General features: G+C 27.1%; 1 protein-coding gene across 1 annotated transcript; it reads left to right on the top strand.

Moving 5' to 3' along the window:
• Window positions 1-415: 415 nt before the first annotated feature.
• Window positions 416-20,763, top strand: LOC122511986 (drebrin-like protein). The gene is made up of 5 exons (XM_043627589.1): window positions 416-846; window positions 4,443-4,611; window positions 5,009-5,241; window positions 7,646-7,823; window positions 19,791-20,763. The coding sequence occupies exons 1-5, from the start codon at window positions 764-766 to the stop codon at window positions 20,532-20,534; spliced, it is 1,407 nt and encodes a 468-aa protein (XP_043483524.1). The 5' UTR covers window positions 416-763; the 3' UTR covers window positions 20,535-20,763.
• Window positions 20,764-22,133: the final 1,370 nt, after the last annotated feature.

Genomic DNA, 22,133 nt, shown 5'->3' with positions numbered 1-22,133 from the left:
TAAATAAAGGCTGAAGCACAATTAGTTTTCGAGTTCGGAAACTTAAAGCTAAGTTTACATGTTTGCTATAAAGGTCAACCCACAACTGCTACGCGAACGTCGTTTTTATAGAGTAAATTACTTTATTTATTATTAATTTATAATGATTATTTGTCTAATTTGTTATTTATTTAAATATTTAGTGATTTAAGTTTAATAAATTACTTAAAACGAAATTCTCTATGCTAGTAAATTATAGTGTCTTTTGTATTTATTTGAATTTACTAAATTACCAAAGACGTCACGTCACAACAACTACATTTACAAGCTATTGTAGAAAAACTTTTACAACTAGGTGTGAACGCGTTTTCGACATTTTTTGTGGTAAATTTTTCTCCAGCAAGAAATGCACCCTTATTTGGATGAAGGACAGAGAATCAATTCTTCGTTTTCTCTCTTGCTTTATGTCAAATCCTCAAAACTTTAATATTTTATACTCTACATTATGAAATTTTCTTATCAGATTGTTTTCATAAAAATAAACATATTTGCTTTAAAGAAAATATGATTGTTAAGAAATATTTTTAATTTTTATATAAGCACAAGATTTTTGTTTGAAAAAGTTCCTATAGTTATATTGACTATATTGTGAGTTGTTCGGCGTTATCACTTTAGTGTTTTGCTGTCAAATAACAGTGAAAATACGATTTTCTGACATTAAAATAAACAAACAATATTGAATGGTTTAATGGAAATTAAATTATAAATAATTTCTTATCACAAAATGTCTGTTAATCTTAAGAAAAATGAAGAATCTTTAATCTCAGCTTGGAAGAATGTTGTTGATGACAAATCATCAACTAACTGGTAAAACAGACTTTTAGTTATAATTATTTTATTTTATTATTATTTTCAGTTTATATTTAGAAAATCTAATTCTGTAATATGTAAGAGTATTGAATACTTTCTGTCAATTAGTTAATTGATTACAATATTGTTTAAATTTTAATTCTTTTGATTTTATTAGAGGGTTTACACTAGTATTGTAAATGCGACTTCTTCAATGTTACGAAGAATGGTTTATTTTCTTAAATGTGTTAATTCACATAGTTTCTCTGTATTCAATTTTTTTAAAAACTAAGCCTTAAACAAAAAAGTTTTTTGATTTTCAAGAAATATCAAAAAAAATTCTTGACATTGCCTTGTTTTATTAAAATTAGCATAATTTCTGAAATAATTTACATGTTTTAATGTTTTTCGACTTATTTTAAGGGTAATTTTCCGGTTTATTTAAATACCTAATATTAATTATCGTAATATGATAATTCTTTGCAAAAGTATTCAACTTTTAAAAGTTGACTAAAGAAATTTGACAGATTCGTATGATCATTTTAGAAAGTTAACCACTTTCTAAAGTTATCAAAATATTTTTTATAAATATAGAATATAAAAATCTGATAAAGTATTCATATTTCAGTTTATTTAACAATCTTTTTCTACTAAGAATTTTTTAATTCAGAGTTGCCACAGGTCAGGGATTTTAATTAAAAGTACTGGAAAAAACTAAATTTTCCAATATATTTATAGGGTTGCTACAAAAATTTAATTTTGTTTTTCTCTGACTTTTCCCTGATTTACAGACAAAATTTTCACTTTTTCCCTGATCCTATAAAGAATATTCTTATTCACTCTAAAAATGATTAGATACTGAAAGAAATGTTGTATTTCCTTAATTGTAAAATTATTCAAAAACACAAAAAACTTCATTTTTAATTAAATATTTAATCATTATTATTTTTCTACAGGAAATAAGATTCACAAAATTTCTAAATTCTGATTCTAATAATTATAAGAATATTATAAAACATGAAAATATCGATCGATTCCTTCATGTTTTATAATAATTAAAGATGACCGAGTGATAAGATCATTATTTTGTACTATAAAAATATTTTTACTGCAACTTTTTCAAAATTATTTTCATCATTTCAATTCAATTATTATTTTCTACAATTTTTAAAGAAAGTTCTTCTTTAAATCAATTAATTTTAATAATTTTTGATAAAGTTCTTTTGGAAATTTTTAAATTCATTTGTTTACAATTTAATTTTAAGTAAAATTTCAATTATTTGAAAATTCTTCAATTAACTATACATTAGAAAATAAAAACTTGAAATAATTTTAAAAAATTTTGATTCAACTTTTTGAAAAAAATTAGTTCCATAGAATTTTTAATTAGAAGTATGAAAAATTCAGATTGGCAAAGATTTTAATTTGAAACCTTTACAAAATTCAATTATTTCTAAAAATTTCAATTATTAGTAACTTCTCTAAAATTTAATTATTCTCTAAAACTTTAACTGAAATTAATTTTTAAATCAATTTTTATTTGAAAATTCTACGAGAATTCAATTATTTAATACAAAGATAGATATTGATAATATGTATGATCATAAAATATATTATCAACAGTAACAAGAGTATGGAAGGACATATTTCTAACAACTTACAAACATAGATAATAATTTATTGAATAATTTTTAAATAATTGAATTCTTTTGACGAAGTTCAATAACATTTTTAAGAATAATTACATTTTTCTAGAAATTCGATTAAACTTGTATTAAAAATTATTTAAATTCAGCAATGAGTTTTATTATTTATGTAAATAATTGAATTATTGCGAAGAATTTTATAAAAAAGTTTACAAAAATTGATTTTTTTCGACAAAATGTATGGAAATTCTATTTTTAATAATTGAATTCCTGTGAAATTTATACAATTTTTTTGAAAAATAATTCAATGTTCGTGTAGAATATTATCAAAATTTTTGTTTAATAATTGAATTCTTTTAGGAAATTTTATTAAAATAGAATTCAATTAGAATTTTCTTTATTTTGTTCTGGGAAAACCATGAGAACAATTTTTAAAGTACAATAGAATGCGTAATATACATCAATCATATAACAAAAATTCATAAGATAATCTTAATCAAAAGTTGCATAACAATGATGGAGATAAATATATTAAAACTCTTAAAGAATCTACAAAAAAGATAAAACAATATTAAAACATACAACATACAACCGAAAAATAGTAGAATATTAAAAATCATTGAATTAAGAAAAATTTTTGAAAATAATTGAAATTTTGCAATGAATTTTATTAAAATTCCTTAAAATAATTGTATTTTGTCGAAGAATTTTGCTATTCATTTATAAAGATAATTGTAATGTTGACGAGAATTTTTTAAACAATTCTTGAAAATAATTGAATTTCTGGAAAGAATTTTAATATTTATGATAGTTGAATTCTTCCAAAGAATTGCGTTAAAATTTTTCAAAAAAAATAATGCATTAAATGATTTATAAGTAAATAACTTTATGGTAGATCTTCAATAGAATTAAGTTATTTAAAATAAATTATTGTCAGAAGTAGAAAAAATTGAAGGTTTTTTTTAGAATTCGTAGTAATTTCATAATTTATGAGGTAAACAAAAAGACACAAAAATTTAGAATTTTTATATAAATTCTAAACGTTTAATTTTTTTCAGTACTTTTAATAAAATCCCTGACTTTTCTCTGAATTCTCTGATTTCCCTGACCTGGGGCAACCCTGATAAATTATTTTACTTAAACAACTGTTACGTATTCAAAAACCGTTTAAGTTTTTTATAAATAATATATACTCTGATTATATAAGATATATTTTTAAATTAAGCTCAAGAACATTAAAATAATTCAATTATTTTTAGAATTATATTAATTTTAACAGAAGTATAAAACAAATAAGCCTATTTTCAAAACTGCGTGAGAATGTGTGGAGAATCATTTTTTTTAAATAAGCCATATTACAAGAAAATATGAATAAACAAATAAATTTTATAGATTTAAAATTCTTTGTCTTGAAAAATATATTCGTTCTACTATTAATAATAAATTTTTAATTTAATTCAAATGTTAATTAATTCTTTTTTTCAAAGTTTGCATTTCTTTTAACAAACGTCCTTAAATTAATGCAAATTTTTACATAATGAAAATTGTAGGCAATTAAAGAAAGTTTCAGGTCACAGAATTTTTTTGAAACTGTAAAATATGTTTTTTGAAACATATTTTACTTAAAAAGTCCCAAAACCGCTGTGTTTTTGGGTCAATTTACCCCCGTATAAAAAAATAGATGGTATAAATGTGAAATTTTAAAGGTTTATTACCTGAATAAAGCTTGATACTTCTATAAACAAAAACAATTGCAAAAGATAGGTTTTTTCTCTGGAAACAATAATAATTAAATTTTAAAAGATAGGTTAACGTTGAACGAATTTACTCTACAAGAGTGAAGTTAGCCCGTCCTACGGTATATGTGTATAATAATAAACATATATAATATTTATTAAATAGTAATTTTGAGGTTTGTGTATCTAAAGCTTGTCTACTAAAATACTATTATTGACGTTATTTTTACAGGGCTTTATTTAGTTATGAAGGTCAAACAAATAATCTAAAAGTTGTTTCGACCGGTCAAGGAGGATTGGAAGAAATGACAGAAGAATTTAACAGTGGTCTTATAATGTACGCTTTTTGTCGTGTGATTGACAATAAGACGAGTTTGCCAAAATGTTTGCTTATTAATTGGGTAAGTTTAGTTTGTTTCTCGTCTTTTAGCTACTCAAATGCAACGCGTCTGAAAAAAATATATCTGAGAAGCATATCATTTTAAAATTATATTTGTGCTATTATTGATTGAAAGTGCAAAGAAATGTACAATAGATAGAAAATAATTAATAATTATTACAAAAGTTATAATACTTTTTCAAAAAACTTGAAAAATGCAAAATTGTAGTATATTTTTATTGTCAGTATCACTTCTAAACTTTCTGTACCTAGCTTTTTTAGGTGCTATAATTTAAAAATATAAAAATACACTATAAGTTACTAAAGCTGATCAGACAGTAGCGTCCGAATTGAATGCATTGTATAACTCTTTTCCGTATTATAATATTTTCTGCAATTATATTTTTTGTGCATTCCAGCAAGGAGATGGAGCACCAATTGTTAGAAAAGGGACATGCGCAAATCACATACGAGACATAGAACGCTTATTAAAAGGGGTACACATTACAATAACTGCACGATCAGAAGAGGAAGTCGAAGTAGACATAATAATGGATAAACTTGCTCGTGCCACGGGATCTGCTTATAAATTCAATGAGCGCCGAGGTGAAAATGGAAACAAGACAGATCCTGTTGGTACTACTTATCGGAGGTGAGTGAATCAAATCATACATGCTACTATTTTTCTATCACGAGTAAAAAATTGTCATATAATATTTTTATTTTATTTCACGACGAAAACTAGTGATACTGTAAATGTAATTAATGCGATAAAAGTCCCAATTATGAGACAATGTGCCTATTGACCATGACGGATTTGACTGGGGTAGAGGTACCACTTATCGGACAGTTATAGTATTAAGTCGTTGAATGCAAATAAATTTTTGCAAAATTATAAATATATGGATAGAAATATACATTAAGATTTTAGGAACAGATTATAGAAATTTTGTTTGGATTCTTTTATAATTTAAACAATTTACAAAAATGTTAAAAACCGCCTTGAGAAATCTCTTCAAAATTTAGTACTGAGTAAAAATTCTAAAATCCATTTCGTGCCTCTGGTACATATATATGTACCACTTACAAAATTTAATAAAACTCTTATAATTTTAAACTAGCAAGCATTTAATATAGCTTTTTTAATCACCAACGTAACTACTATAATGTAAAAAAATATGAAATTACATAGTACTATTATAATTATTATAAAAATAGGTAGAGTACCTATTGTTAAAAATATCAAAATTTAATTTTTCAACATTTTCTCCAATTCGCTTAAAACTTTTTACCCAGAGGGTTTCGGGGTCGCTGATTACGAATCTAAAGTCAGATTTTCAAAATTTTCAAAATTCAAGTTGGTGGACACTTTTTTCAAAATTGCTCATACACGCTTGAAACTTGTTACTCGGGAGTTTTTCAAGGTTGCTATTTTGAATTTCGAAAATCTGACTTCAGATTCGTAATTAGTGACCCTGAAACCCTCCCAACTAACAAATTTTATGCAAGTTTGAGCAATGTTGTAAAAAAATGTCTGCCATATTGGATCCGCCATTTTGAATTTTCAAAATTTTGAAGCATTAGGGGCTGTCCATAAATTATGTAAGATATTTTTTTGGAAAATTTTGAAACTTTATGACTAAATCTCAAAATGAGTGCAAGCGGGATCGTTTTTGTATTCATTCATGGATATGGAGACTCCTTACGTTAAATTAAGTAGACACTGTTACATCAAAATTGGAGGCGCATGCTTATTCCCGAAATCTTTTTTGACCACATAGGCATTTGATATAAAACTACTTAACTTAAAATTCACATAATATGAACATTATTTGACATAAATTTCATTGCACACAAAAACCATTTAACATAAATATCATTTGTCATAGAATTCATTAAACAGAAAAATTATGTTACATAAAACTCAAATAACTTAATTCCCATGTGACATAAAAATTATGTAACATAAATTTCTTTTGACATAAAATTTATTTAACGTAAATTTTATTTGTTATAAAATTCATTTGACATCATTTTCATTTGGCATAAATGTCATTTAACGTAATTCTCATTTGACATAAATATCATTAGACATAAAATTAGCTTGACATAATTTTCATTTGACGTGAATATCATTTAACATAATTATTATTTAACGTAAAATTAAATTTATATAAATTTCATTTGATATAAATCCCATTTAACATAATTTTCATTTGACATAAAGTTCACTTGATATAAATTTCATTTAACGGATAACTCTACACATAATTCTCATTTGACATAAAATTCAGTTGTCATAGATTTTATTTTACATAAAGATCATTTGACATAGACATATAGGCGCGAATTTCAAAATTGGCGAATCACAATGTTGTTGATAATATCTAATTGGTTACTTTTCAAATTCGCGCCGATATTGTTATGTAAAATGTAATTTGTGTGAAATGATTTTTATGTCAAATGAGAATTTTGTTGAATGACTTTTATGACAAATGAAAATTGTGTTAAATGTCTTTTATGTCAAATGAACCTTATGTCCAATGAAAATTATGTCAAATGAATTTTATAACAAATAAAATTTACGTTAAATGAATGTTATGTCAAAAGAAATTTATGTTAAATGATTTTGATGTCAATAGAAATTTATGTTACATAATTTTTATGTCAAATGAGATTAAGTTATCTGAGTTTTAAGTAACATAATATTTCTGTTTAATGAATTCTATGACAAATGATATTTATGTTAAATGGTTTTTGTGTACAATGAAATTTATGTCAAGTAATGTGCATATTATGTGAATTTTAAGTTAAGTAGTTTTATATCAAAAAAGATTTCGGGAATAAGCATGCGTCTCCAAAATTGCACGAGGGAAAAAATTAAAATATGTTTTCTTTGCTTGTCAATTTTACTGTAAACCAGTTAATTTAATCAAGATATGAAATGAAAAGTTGGATATTTTTTTTACATTCTATATGAAAATAATTAACTTTAATATATCGAAAAAACCACCATCTTTTGTTTAAAAGCAATATTAATGTTAAATAAAATTTAGAGTAATTCCAGAACAAGAGATCAATGCAACCGAACGAGATAAATTTTGGCAGAAGGAAGAAATTGAGGAAAAGCAACGTTTGGAACAAGAACGTGTTAAAAGTGAACAAAGTCGACAAAAAATAGAGAAAGAAATTAGAATGCGCGAAGAAAAGGAAAATCAGATTCGCGAGGAAAAGGTATTTATATTGCAAATTATACTTATTAAAGTTAAAAAAATTTTATTGAAATAAAAGTATTGCTTTTCATGAAAGTATTATTTTTCCAAGATTTCCAACTTTAATTTTTTTACATTTTTTAATCTTAGAAATTAAAAATCACATTTTTAAGTAATTGAAATAAAAGATTGGTGATTGTTTTGTGATTAATTAATTAGATTAAATTGAGTAAATGATTGAACACTTGTCATGGTAAGTTAATAAATTACGAATAATTATTTTTAACCATTCCACCTACAAACGACGATTTCAAGAAGTGCACTTTTTAAATGAATTTTATTCTATGAAAAAATTATTATTAATAAGTTATACATTAAATTGAAAGAGAATTAAATGAACTTTCTATTTATTTTTTTTTATTTTTCAAAATTTCTCTTAATTTTGTAGAGTAATTCCTGTTTAAAATATGAAACTCTTAAAATATCATATCCGCCCCGTCAATTTTATTAAAACTTATATGAAAAGAAAACTTTCCTTTTCTAGTTTTCAATCCCTCTGTTTTATTATTGACATTTTAGAGGAATTGAACATAAAAATGAAAATAAAATGTGTTTTTAAAAAGTTTGACATAAAGTATGAAGTGAAGTTCTACGACATATTTCATATTCACTTTTTTTCCTAATGTGTAAAATTTAAGAAAAACAATTAATTTTTTATTTTTATGAGTAATTCTACTAAAATGTCCATAATAAAACAAAATGTACTGTGAACTAGAAGAAGTACTAAGCTTTCTTTTTATACAAGTTTAAATAAAATCGAAGGGGTGTGTTTTGAGATATTAAGAGTTTTACATTTCAAACAGGAATTTTTCTAGGAAATTAAGAAAACGTTATAAAACTCATTTAAAAAGTGAATCGTTGAAAGTGAATGAAACTGAAAAAGCGATCATCTTTTGTTGATGGAACGGTTTGAAATAGAATGCCTCATATATTATAAAGGCAAAATTTCCAAAACTTCTTAAATCATCATTAAACCTCACTTATGAGTGCAGTTTTCTCATAGCTTTTTGGACATTGCAAATCGTAATTTTTAATACTTTTCTGCGTTCCACTTTGGGTTGTTTATTATAGTTTCATAGTTTATTAATCAACAGACTAGACTAGAAACCTAAAGGCTTCTCCGTGTTTGGGCTATATAGGATTTGAGGGATTGTGTATTATTGCTATTGGGAATGTTATTTTTGTGTATTGTATGAGATAGTAGGGGAGTTTGGGAGCATTAATATGTTAGATTATTTTGTTGAGTCTAAAGTGTTTATTACTAAAGTTGACTACCCTGGTAGTTTTGGTATAAGCATTTTAATAATAAACATTAATTTTTTATATGAAAATACACATCGAAATCTGTAACACTTAGAATTACAAAGTTGTTGACTTGCACGAATCTCAACGCAAGCAATCAGAGGTAATAAGATTACTTTTTTGTATTCGATATTAATCTACAGTTGAAATGTTTGATAAAGGAATTGTAAAGTACTTCTTCTTCTTTATGCAAAAAACTGTTGCTTGAACTGTTAAGTTACGAAAGGACACAAAGCGCATTGTTTCAGAAGGAAGTACTCTTCTTCTGTGCTCTATTTCATAAAGATTGTCCATGATTTGAAACTGTTTACCAATAAGTCCAGAAACTGTTCTTTCTCCATATCAATATGACAAAAAAGTCATAATCAAAAAAAGATCTTTGCCATCATAAGCTATACTGTCACAGAACTTTTGTTTGACATTGACATGCTTTCTATATTCTACTCTGTGAATTTTTGCTTGTTTGTGAACGTGCATAATTGTATTTTCATTAATTAACTCTTCTGATTTTCGTACAAGGCAGAGTATTTGTAGAATAGGTTCATCCTTGATCTTTAGCCATTTTTTAACTGTATTCTTTCTTTTTTCATCAATGTCATCCGTAAATTGCACCTTTAACAAATTTCCTCAAAAAATATCGATCGACAATTTAATCTGCTCAACAATGAGGACTTTTTACATAATTTTTTATTTTTGCACCGAAGCTCTCAAATGGGAACGTTGAATATGCCCATGATAGTCCCCAATATTTTACTGAATCTGGATCATGTTCCGCTGTATGTACATTATATGTCATATTTGCGTTTCCATAAATATCTGAAGTAGCCACAAACTGTCCTAAGAAAGTTTGTGCAAGATTTATGTAACGTTCAGATATTGATGTATTATTTAAAATGAATACAGATTCACTCACTAATCTTAGATTAGTAAAGTAAGGTTCTTTTAAAATGTCTTCAAGTCATGGAAGAGCAAAATAAAATAGCCAGTTACGTCATTCGTTAACTAACTTTCCATTTATGAAAAGTACTTTTACTTTGAGATTACACAGAAAAACTTTTTGTTTCAAAAATTAATAGAATCCATTTCAAACTTTAATATGATGCATTTGAAACAGGGGAAAACGATGTTTTCATGTTATTTAATCGTACGAACGTATCAGCTTTTAACAAAGTAATACAAAAAATTAGTATAGTCCGTGCCAATCTTTAGTATAAACCATATTAATAGTTGATACGTTAATACGATTAAATAACAAAAAAACATCGTTTTCCCCTGTTTGACATGATCATTTTAAATTTTGATACACAAAGTCTTTCCGTGTATCTACAAATTCGTGAAGGTTATTTTATTTCTTTGAGTTTCTTGTTAATTTTTAAAAAAAATTTCTTTTTTCCAATATACCAAATTTTTCCAGTATCTTCTAACATGTGTGCAGTGATCTGCTTAGCACATCCCAGAAAATATCCGTGAACATCATCGTGTATAGAACCTTCTAAGAAATCAAAATTCTCACACCCAAGAATTGTTCTTTATTCTGATATACAACTTTTTTCATTATGCTAGCGCAAGATAGTTTTTTCATTGGGAAAAATAAGTTTATTATTCTCTCACACTCCTTTATTATAGAATTTCGGACAACCGTAATACGAATTGTGCGGACACATTCGTAAACCTTTTGCCTTTGCTATCGCGTCTGCAGTAAATATTAATGTTGTAAATTTACTCTTAACTTCGGGCCCATCTGGTCTTTCTAGATGCCATTTTACGCCTTATTCCTCCAAGTGTTAATATAACATTCTTCGTCCCATTGAAGTTGAGATATCAAAGCTGTTACTAAGAGCTTTTTATTGATGTCATTTTGTAGGTTAATATTCATTCTGAAATTTTTATCAAATCCTTAAAAAAGTGGACGTTCAACTTCATTATCAGAATCATTTTCGGAATCATTAGATGATTCTTCTGAAACCTCCATTTGTTCATTAACATCAATTCCTTTACGATCTTCTGTCTGCGCAGGCAGGCAGTCTGCAGAGGTCTGAATCAGGAAGGAAGAGTAAGGAGACCGAACTCTGTGTAGAAAGCGCTTTAAAAATCTCAGAGAAATATGCACGAAAAGTGCCAGGCTCACTGCGTTCTAGTCGACCTCCAATTAAGTTGATCATGCGCATAAACTGTGTTGTGTCTCTGTTTCTCGTAAAAATTGTGAGAGTGAGATGTAAGATCTAATGTTTACATTTAGCCGGTCTTAGTGAGATACATACATATACAATACATTTCGTTTTAATAATTATTTATTTATTTTATTTAAAAAATGTCGTGTTGTGTGCCAGGATGTAAAAAAAGAAGAAGAGTCTAAAAACATTAGTCTCTTCTATCCTTCTACGGTATGTAAATATATTCTAGTTATAAACACAATTCTTCTTAACCATTTTCGCAAAATTTTTCCCTTTTCATAAATATATTATTAAATTATTTTGAAAATCTAAATAATATCACAATTGTAAATAAATAAATTTGCTTTTAAAATTAACACTGTTTAAACTATGTAATATTTACCTTGACATAACCACACTTTTCATCTATGTCAACACTGAACTTTAGTTCAATGCGCATGATCGACTTAATTGGTGATCAACTAGAACACAGTGAGTCTGGCACTTTTCGTGCATATTTCTCAGACATTTGTAGAAGCAGAGTTCGGTCTCCTTACTCTTCCTTCCTGGTCTGAATACTCCTTCACTCTCCTAGATAGCAGTGCCTCTAATGGGAAAAAAGGAAACTAAATATCGTCTGTTACTGTCAGATGCGCGATGTGTTTATAGAAATTAAATATATTTAAAGTTGAAAAGTTTTTCAGTGTTTACATAAATTATTTATGTATTTTCATACATCGTAACAAATAATTATAGTGTTTGGGTATTTAAAAATAAGAAGGAACACAAAATTAAGCAAATTTAGACAATTTTATTTTTTCTTTAATTTTTTGTTTTTCTTTGTTGTCATTGATGCGAGCAATGATGTTATGTAGTTTAAAAAGAAGAAGCATGCGTATAAAAAGTTAGGATACGTTTTGTTAACGTATCCTTATGTTTATCGCACCCAACGAATGGTAAAGGAGAAACGTTATTTAATTTCTCAGTCACTTGGAAAAGTGTGTCAGGTTGAATACCATTTTCTGCCACGAGTTTTATCAAAACATTTTCCAGTAGAGAAATTAAATCGTACAACTTTGTTGACGGATGTTTTAAAAACCCTTTTGTTTTTAATAAAATGTGCTTATGGCGCTCAGGTATTTTTTCATCTGCTTTTAAAGTTAAGCTGGAAAAGCAATCATGACCGTTAAGTCTCCTTATACTACTCCATAGCTTTTACATCGCCTTCTAAATGCATATTTACATCTGCAAGTTCATTATTTTCTTCTTCCTCTTATCGCATGCCATCATTCTCAGTGTGGTTTTCATCCTTAAAGGATGCATATATAAAACCATCAAGGATCTCTTCTTCAGAAGAGACATCCATTTTCAAAAGCAATGGATGATCTTTCTTTCCACCTGCTTTTGAAATACTTGTAAAATTTTTAAAAAATATGGTAATTATGCAGTTACGCGGCTCCTGTCATATTTCTAAAAATATAACTAGAAAGTATAGAGGGTTTTTTTTTGGTTTTTTAAGCTTATTTCTCTGATTTTACAAGTAACAAGAAGGGGCAACAAGATGACACATGTAAGTTACGTAAAATCCGTAACAGTTACTTACCAGAAGGTACAAAACCCATATCCAATTCCGCTCCAACGCATATCCTCCCCTAACGTGTTTATAAATAAAATTATAAATAGCGCACGAATTTGAATTTAAAAATGTTACGTATTACAGTAAAAGTATGAATTCAATAGTAAAAAACCGCTGCCAAGTTGTATATTTTCTTATAATTTTGGTGCTAATTTCATGAACACTTTGCTTCCATATAGAGATAATGATAATAATAGAAATATATGAATAAATTTTTATAAATATGGTAAAAATGATTGAATTTTGGGTCAATCAATGTATTTTTAAATACCCTACAAGATAGATATAATAATTTAATAGCACAGGCACACAAAAGAAAAAAAATTTCATGAACCAGAGGACAGAACCTTATATTCCTACGTTTTAGGGGTCACTAAAACCTAATATGACCATGAAAAAATGTTGTACTTGCCCATTTTCCCGCTACCACCTCCTTTACACCCCCACACGAGAGTGAAGGCGTTGGCATTTCAGTTTTAAAAAAAAGTCGAGTAGGGTTCTTGATGTTAAGCACCAACAAGAATTATGTTGTCTATTCGAAGTCCTGGACAGCGATTAAAACCACTCGTCTTTTGCGAATGTGTACCTGAATTCTGCGCGATAGACGTCTAATAGGCAACAATAATACTCTGTCTATGGAAACTAACTTTATCAAACATTTCTAACGTTTAGTCAATTCCCCTCCTAAAAATAAAGTCACGAATCATGATAAAACGTCAGAAACTGTGACGTTTTTTAAAACTTATGTCTAAGTCTGACTAAAATGGTTTTAATGTTTCTCACGTTTCTAGAAATGACTATTTCTCACTACAATTTGTAGAGCGATTCCATTTTTTTGTAAAATGAGTCCAAAGGTACTAAAGTGCTTTAACTTTCATAATAAATTTTTAATTTTGTAAAAAAGGTTTTTGGCCATGATTTAAAAAAAATGTGAGGACACCTATAAATATTTTTCTTTGATTTCGTAGAGCTTTTTCAGACGCTTCTTTTGACCCATTATTAAACATTTTTAATTCAGGTTAGCCAGAGTTATTAAACTTTTAAAAATCTTTTTAAAAAAACTTTTTTAAAATTTTGTTAAAAAATGTATATAAGTTATTTGGAAATTCTTATGACTAGCTTGTAGAGCATTAACAATTGCTTCGATTGACTAATTTTTGAAACTCAATCAATCAGAAATTATTACGAAATTATTGCTCTTTTAAAAATCAAAAATTGTCGAAAACATCATTTTACTAATTTAACCAATACATTTCTATTGTTATTATCTCTATGAATAAGGAAAGTGTTCATGAAATGAACCCAAAGAGATTTACGAAAAGATAAAAGTTGGCAGCGCTTTTTTTCAATATTTCAATTTAACCAAATTTTTTACTTTAACTTATTCTTACTGGACAATAATCTCTGATCAGCACTTTGTATAATAAAGTAATATTGATTTTTAAAGTATTTTATATTTCAATTTAGTGCATAACCAACTCAGCTGACCTGATTTTATTATAAAATAACTGTTTTTAAGAAAGTTACAAAAAATTGCTAGGAAACAAACTTTTTATTGTACCTAAGTAAAAATTTTTAATAACTGATTAGAAAATATTCAAATTTATTTTTATTCTTATAATAATTTCTCAATAATTGTAACTCCATGTGAATTATTTACTAATATAACTATTAAGTAATTATAAAAAAATAGTAATTAATTAACGGATTTTGAATTTTTTTTATCTATTATTTTCATGCATAAAAACTAAAAACCAACAATTAAAAATACAAATAGTGAAAAGAAATGCGACTCTGCAATCTAATTTTATGCATTTAGCATAAATTCAAATGCATAATTCAAATATTAAAGAAATTTCAAAATGAATTTTTTATAATTAAATCTAAAAGAAGTTATCAATCTTTCCGCATCAATTTCTCACTTTATAAATTTTTCAACTGAACTAAATGTTTTTACTTTAACTTATTCTTAATGGACAATAATCTCTGATCAGCTGATTGTAATATAAAGTAATATTGATTTTTAAAAGAACTTTGTATTTCAAAAAATATGTTTCAATTCAGTTCGTAACCAACTGTGTCTGAACTGAATTCTGAAAAATTCTTGAAAAGTGACTTGAATTCTTATAAAATAACTGCTTTTAAGAAAGTTATAAAAAAATTGCTAAGAAACAAACTTTTTATTGTAACTAAAAATTTTCATACCTGATATTTTTAATTTTAATAGTAAATTAATTTACTAATATAATTATTAATTTAAAATAAATAATATATATTAATTAATGGATATTGAATTTTTTTGATGTTTTAATTTCATTTATAAAAATTAAAAAGTAACCATTAAAAAAACTAATAGTGAGAAAAAATGCGGCTCTACAAAATACTTTTATGCATTCGGATTGTTCTTAATGTGGGAATAATAGCAACTCACGCCGAATGGTTCCAAAGTTTGATCAATTATATTCAAGTGGATTCAAGAAAATACCAGGTGTTTTTAATAACCGACAGTGATAAGCAAAATTTGAGAACCAATTTGGTTTTTAAAATTCCAACAATTTTTCCAACTCAGATGGTAAATTTTAGTTGCGTACAAAATGCGGAATCAAATTGCTTGGAAAATCACCAATTTCTGGAGGATTATCGACGAACGAATTTGTTTATCATCGTTCCATCGACAAATTCATCAGAAACGGTAAACAAGACAATCGTTGCAATTGATGTTTTGATTCGTTTATCGAAAGGTCGAACGCTACCGAAATGTCTGCTTATTCTACCAATGGAGGAAAACAAGTATTCGTACAAGAAATTGTTACGCAATCTCTGGACTCAACGAGTATTGGATGCCACGATTCTCGAATTTGAACAAAAATTAACTTCAGGTAACTATTTTACCGAACGAATGAATGAAAAAATTTTAAAGATCATTCAGTACAATCCATTTATGAAGAGGAACAATTTTTACAATCGAAAACTGCCGACAAAAATCGAATTCTTTCCAAACAAACTTAAGAATTTGCATCTATGGCAATTTAAAGCAGGTTTGGTAACTAAGTATCCTACGGCGAATGTAAAGCGCAATAATACTGGACACATCATCCAACTGACGGGCACTGATGCAAATCTGTTAAATTTCATGGCAAAAGCAATGAATTTTTCTATAAAAATTGTTCAACACAATTATACATACTACGGAACTTTCAATAAATATGGCAATCAATCTGACGGATTAACAAGAATGCTGGAGAACAATACATTAAATCTTTTGGCGAATACAATTTTTGGAACAGAAAGTGTTTATCGTACTTGGTCAGAATTTAGTCGAGGAATTGATTACACCACGTTACAAGCTGTTGTGCCCATTCGATATCAACGAATTCCACACACTATTATCACTGGACGAATGTTGACAACAATGGGAATTTGTGCAATTATGATTATTTCGCTTCTCTTCTTGGCTGGAATACTAAAATTGGAGAAATCTGTTTGGAGGCCTCTTGCATTGCTCCAAATACTTTTTGGATTTGTCGTTGTTCACGAGCCAAAACAAAATGCTGATAGAATAATTTTTGCTGTCATCTTATTTACGTCGATGATTTTATCAATGAATGTCTATGAGGTATTTACCGATCAAGGCATGAATAGTAAAATTGAAATCGAAATTAATACTCTTGATGATTTGCTTAAATCAGAATTGAAACCAAAAATTTCTGCATCATTGAAAATTGCTATAATATATAACACTATCGATGAGTTCACACTTAATGCAATATTAAACAAATCTGAAAGTATTCCGTTCAATAAACATGTGGATTGTCTTGATGAGTTGACAAATTATAGAAATGTTTGTTGTATTCTGAATGCACAAACGATCGAGTATGCTTTTCAAGAATATGTACCCAAATCAGGTCAGCCAATTATGAAAACCGTACCAGAACTTCTTCGTTTTACATGGCTCTATTTGTATTTTGAGAAAGGATCACCTTTTCTGCCAGAATTCAATCGACTGTTGCTTTTATTACAAGAAAGTGGAATTCAAAGTAAATTGAAGGAGAAACCGAAACGTCTATTGGTGGATCATCAAGTAGATGAAGGGGAAACTCAAAAAATTTCTGATGCAATCAGATTTTTCTTTCTTGTTTTTCTCGTTGTTGATGGTTTGATACTTGTCGTCTTCTTTCTTACCGAGCTTTGTATTTCAAGCCCTAGTTCCTTTCAAATAAATAAGGAAGTAGTTCACAGTAAATTGTGCAGTATTAAAAAGCGATTACAGATTCAATTTCAATGGAAAAAGAAATAAAATTGTCACGTTTTTTATCACTATTTTTTACTACAAGAATTATTATCTAAATACTTCAGTAATTTTATTAATTGTTCTTTCTTACATTAAATGATAGTAAAAGTGAAATAATTTTCAAATACCCTCTTTTCACCATTGCAGTTTTTTAATTAAAAATTTTTGTTTTTTCGGTTATCGGTTTCGGTTTTCATCCATGATTTTTCCAACTCAGGTGGTAAACTTTAGTTGCATACAAAATTCGAAATCAACTTGCTTAAAAAATCATCAATTTTTGGAAGATTGTCGACGAAATTGTTAATAATCTCTGTACACAAAAAATATTGGATTGCAATATTATCATCAATCATTATCAATCATCTGCAAGCAAATATTCCATTAAAAGAATAGATGAAAGATTTTTAAGAATCATCCAGTATAATCCGTTTCTAGAGAGGAAGAATTTAACTTTCTGCATGATTATATTGGCATTTTAAAAATGGATTACCTTTTCTGGAAGAATTCAATCGTCTGTTTCTTCGATTACAAGAAAGTGGAATTCAAAGCAAATTGAAGGAGAAACCGGAACGTTTGTCGTTGGACGATAATGATAAAATTAAGAATGGGGAAACTCAAAACTTTTCTGATGTAATAATATTTTTTTCTCTTCTCTTTCTTGTTGTCGTCTTTTTTCTCGAGTTTTGTATTACGCACTGTAGTTTAATAAATAAACAGAGAAAAAATAAATAATAAGGAAGTACTTAACAGTATATGTAGTATTAAATATTGATTGCAGATTTAATTTACATCTGAAAAAAATACTGAAATTTTCCAATTTTAGCATCAATCTTTTATATAAAAAGAATTTATCCTAAATCTTTCAAAAATTTTATTAATTGTAATTTCTTAATCTGTATCGCAGTTCAAAATAAAATCTCTTCTGAACATTGTATTCTGTAAACTATCAATAAAATCTGTTTGTAAACTCTTATAATTACTTAACTTTTGTAATCAATTTCCTCTTGACCATGTTTTTTTGGTTGTCAGCGATATTTTTCAATACAATTCATAGGTTCTTATTTTATTATCAGGTACCGATTATTTTTATTTATCAGAAAAAAGGTTTTTATTTTATTATTTTCTTATTTTTGAAAAATGGTGAGTCCAAAAGTTTAGAATAGCAATTTTCTGCCCTCAAAAATCAAATTTAAAATATTTTCATTAATATCTTAACTCTGATTCATGAGATAATAATTATCGTAAACTGGGGCTATCAGGAACAGATTTCAACTTTAAAGACTTGTAACTTTTTTGTGCATTGAAATATTGACTTAAATTTTTTTTATCTTAGCAATCACATTGAAGGGTTAAAGGATTGCTTTGATCAAAGCTGGAATTTTAAGCAAAAAACACGAAAAAGACGCATTTTTTCGAAATTACAAAATGGGTCTATTAGGAACAAGGCAGTAAAAACCATTGGAAACGTATTTAAAGTTAAAGAAGTTATTGTTTATTGCTCGAAAGTGCACACACAATTTAAAACAACTGTAAAAACGAAAATACGTTCAGAAGTTAAATCAGGAACAACTTACCTCGGCAATCAAATCTTTCCTACGTTTGCAAACACATTAAGTCAGTTACAAGCTACTACTGTTCACAAAATAATTAATAGTCACAATTATTGCATTAAATAGTATTGCCAGTTACCGCAGCAACAATTTTTCAAAAGCCCGATTTGACAACTTTTAAGATTGGTACACTTAAGAGTACACTTATACAGTAGGGTGGATAAAAAAATCCACGTTTTTACTTTTTACTCTATAAAAAGGTAATTTAAATTTTTTTGGTCAAATTTCCAATTGCTTACGTTTACTTAAACAAGTTGTAATATGCTTGAAAAGTTCATAGAAATTTTTTGGGCAGTACAACTCAAAAATTAAAATTCCATTAAACGTATGTCCTACCTTATTTATACTTTAATTAATTAGGTAATAAATTGACATCTTACCTAAATCCGAAAATGTTTTGAGATTCAATTCTATCCTAGCCATAATTCTCACTAACGAGGCATCGCATCGTTAGAGAAAATTTAAGAATTAACAATTTTTAAAAAATAACACAGGACCACAAAAAAATTTAATTTGTTCACAGGCAAACCGGAATATGATTTTCTGCCCTATATTGATGCGCTGGATACGAATCTGAAGTCCGATTTGCTGCATCACGTTAGGATTTTTTCCTGTCCTAAAAAAATATGTCTAATCAAACAAGTAACTCAAAATTTGTGTAGGCTTTGGTTCTTGGGGTCACTGATTACGAATCCGATATCAGGTTTTGAAAATTCAAAATGGCAGATGCAATATGGAGGACAAATTTTGTAAAAGTTTTTGAGTTACTTGTTTGATTACACATATTTTTTGATGGTTTATAATAACTAATGAAATGGATCTAGTCAAGTCCATTCTTGTAATATATATTACCGGATATTGCCAAGTTAGGACCTACTTTGGTCTAACATTCAATTTAAACTACATCCTATAATACAATAAAGTTGCATTGTTTCAGATTACCATGGAAAAGAGCATTAATCATAAGAGTGTTGAACTGCATCCTGAAGACTTGAAAAATATTCGAAACACTCAGAACTGTGTTCCTCAAGTTGAACCGAAATCCCGTAGTGAGGAATTACGTCAGCAGCGAAATAATGAAGCTCAGAAATTAATTGCTCAAAGAACTATAAATGCACGGGCCATATTTGAACAGAATACTTGTGCTGGTCAATTGAAATCATCTAGTGTTTATCAACCAGTCGAACAAAAAGATAATAGTGTAAACATATCAAAAAAGACTACTAAAGACAGTGAGCCTAAAGAAGAATCATTTAAAGAACTTTCAAATAATGCAAATCAACAACCATTTAAACATGAAGAATTAAAGACAAATGAATGTGAAAATATAGTACAAAGTCAACCAGAAACTGTAAACACACAAAGCACAGAAAGTTTCTTAAAAGAAGAGAATAATGTTTCCAAGGTTCAAAATGCAGAATCGTCTAGTGCAGTTGAAGAAGCAGAAAATCAATTATATAGTCAATTAGAGGGAGATTATTTGTATCTGGATCCTAATAATGAAGGAATGAAAGCTAGGGCTTTATATGATTATCAGGCTGCAGACGATACTGAAATTACTTTCGATCCTGGTGATATTATTACACATATTGACGCTATTGACGAAGGATGGTGGCAAGGACTAGGTCCAGACGGAACATATGGTCTATTTCCCGCAAATCACGTTGAAGTCATTGATTAGGTTCTGGTACATTAAAAACTGCACACAATTTTCATGTAATATATGATAATAACCTTAATATTTAATCAGAATTCAATTCACTTCCATCAAACGAATCAACGGGTTAAATACTTGTTTACTTTTTATGTCTATAAATAGAATATTCATCAAGGATTTTTTACAAGTTGTGAAGAGAAAAAGCGTGTAAGTAAATCATTCGACTTTTATGTTAATAACTGCAGGGTTGCCACAGGTCAGGGAAGTCAGAGAATTCAGGAAAAGTAAAAATTGGTCAGGGAAATCAGGGAAAAGTCAAGGATTTTTAGTAAAAGTACTGGAAAAATGGAATTTTTAAAATTCATGAGAAAACTTAATTTTTTGGTGTTTTTTTGTTTGCCTCGTAAACTATGAAATTACCACGAATTTTAATACAAAACCTTCAATTTTTTCTATTTCTGACAATAATTTCTTTTTAAATAACTTAATTTTTCAAGAACTATCATAAAATTATGACTTATAAATTATTTTATGAATAATTTTTACAATTTTCATAAACACTAGATTGATAGGAGAATTTTAGTTAAAAATACTAAAAAAAAATTGAATTTTGGAAAAGTTACAAATGATTCCAGATATTCAATTATTTTCAAAAGTTATAAAAATTCTTCGCAGAATTTCAATGATGTTCAAAATTTTTTAAAAAATTTCAATTATCTTTATAAATAATAAAATTCTTCTTCGAAATTCAATTATTTTTAAAAATTTTAATAAAATTCATGGCAAAATTTTACAGGAATTCAATTATTTCATATACAAAATTTCACCAAATTTTTCGAAAAATATCACTTATTTAAAAAGATTTTTATAAAATTCGTCGCAAGAATTCAATTATTTAAAAAAAATTAACAAAGTTCTTTTCCAGAATTCAATTATTTTCATAAATAATAAAATTTTTCACCGAAATTCAATTATTTTTGTAAACTTGAATAAAATTCATTGCAAAAATTCAATTATTTATGTAAATAATAAGATTCTTCACCAAATAAGCGATTTATTATTTATGAATATAATTGAATTCTTGCAACGAATTTTATTACATTTTTTTAAATAATTGCATTTTTTTGAGAAATTTTACTACTATTAAAAATAACTGAATTTTTGCGAAGGATTTTATTAGGATTTTTGTAAATAATGAACATTTTTTGAAAATTTTCATATTTTGTAATAATATTCTTATAAGTTGTTGAATTTCAGAAAGGTTTGAATTTGAATGTTTTGAAGAATTTTAATTCCTGCGGAAAAATAATAATGATTAAATATTTATTTAAAAAAGAAGTTATTGATGTTTTTGAATATTTTTACAATTTAAGAAATTTGTAAATAAATGTAATAGAACATTTTTTTGAGTATCTAATAATTTATAGAGTGAATCAGAATATTCTTTAGGGTTAGGGAAAAAGTGAAAATTTTTTCTGGAAATGAGGGAAAAGTCAGGGAATAATAAAATTAAATATTTGTGGCAACCCTGAACTGCCAAATAGCGTCATCTCATGGTCATCTCTTTTCCTTGTCCTATTTTAATTGTATCATCTTCGAAAATCGTAAATCAAGATTTTTATC

This window comes from Leptopilina heterotoma, unplaced genomic scaffold (assembly GCF_015476425.1).
Source record: "Leptopilina heterotoma isolate Lh14 unplaced genomic scaffold, ASM1547642v1 Lhet_92, whole genome shotgun sequence".
Classification (NCBI taxonomy): domain Eukaryota; kingdom Metazoa; phylum Arthropoda; class Insecta; order Hymenoptera; family Figitidae; genus Leptopilina; species Leptopilina heterotoma.
Note: the sequence above shows the minus strand (reverse complement) of the source record. Positions and strands in the feature narration are given on the sequence as shown.

Excerpts from the sequence above, each read along its gene's own strand:
- LOC122511986 (XM_043627589.1), top strand. The coding sequence starts at position 764 with ATGTCTGTTAATCTTAAGAAAAATGAAGAATCTTTAATCTCAGCTTGG. Across the intron at positions 4,612-5,008 it reads AATGTTTGCTTATTAATTGG|CAAGGAGATGGAGCACCAAT; the intron begins GTAAGTTTAGTT and ends TGTGCATTCCAG. Across the intron at positions 5,242-7,645 it reads GTTGGTACTACTTATCGGAG|AGTAATTCCAGAACAAGAGA; the intron begins GTGAGTGAATCA and ends AATAAAATTTAG.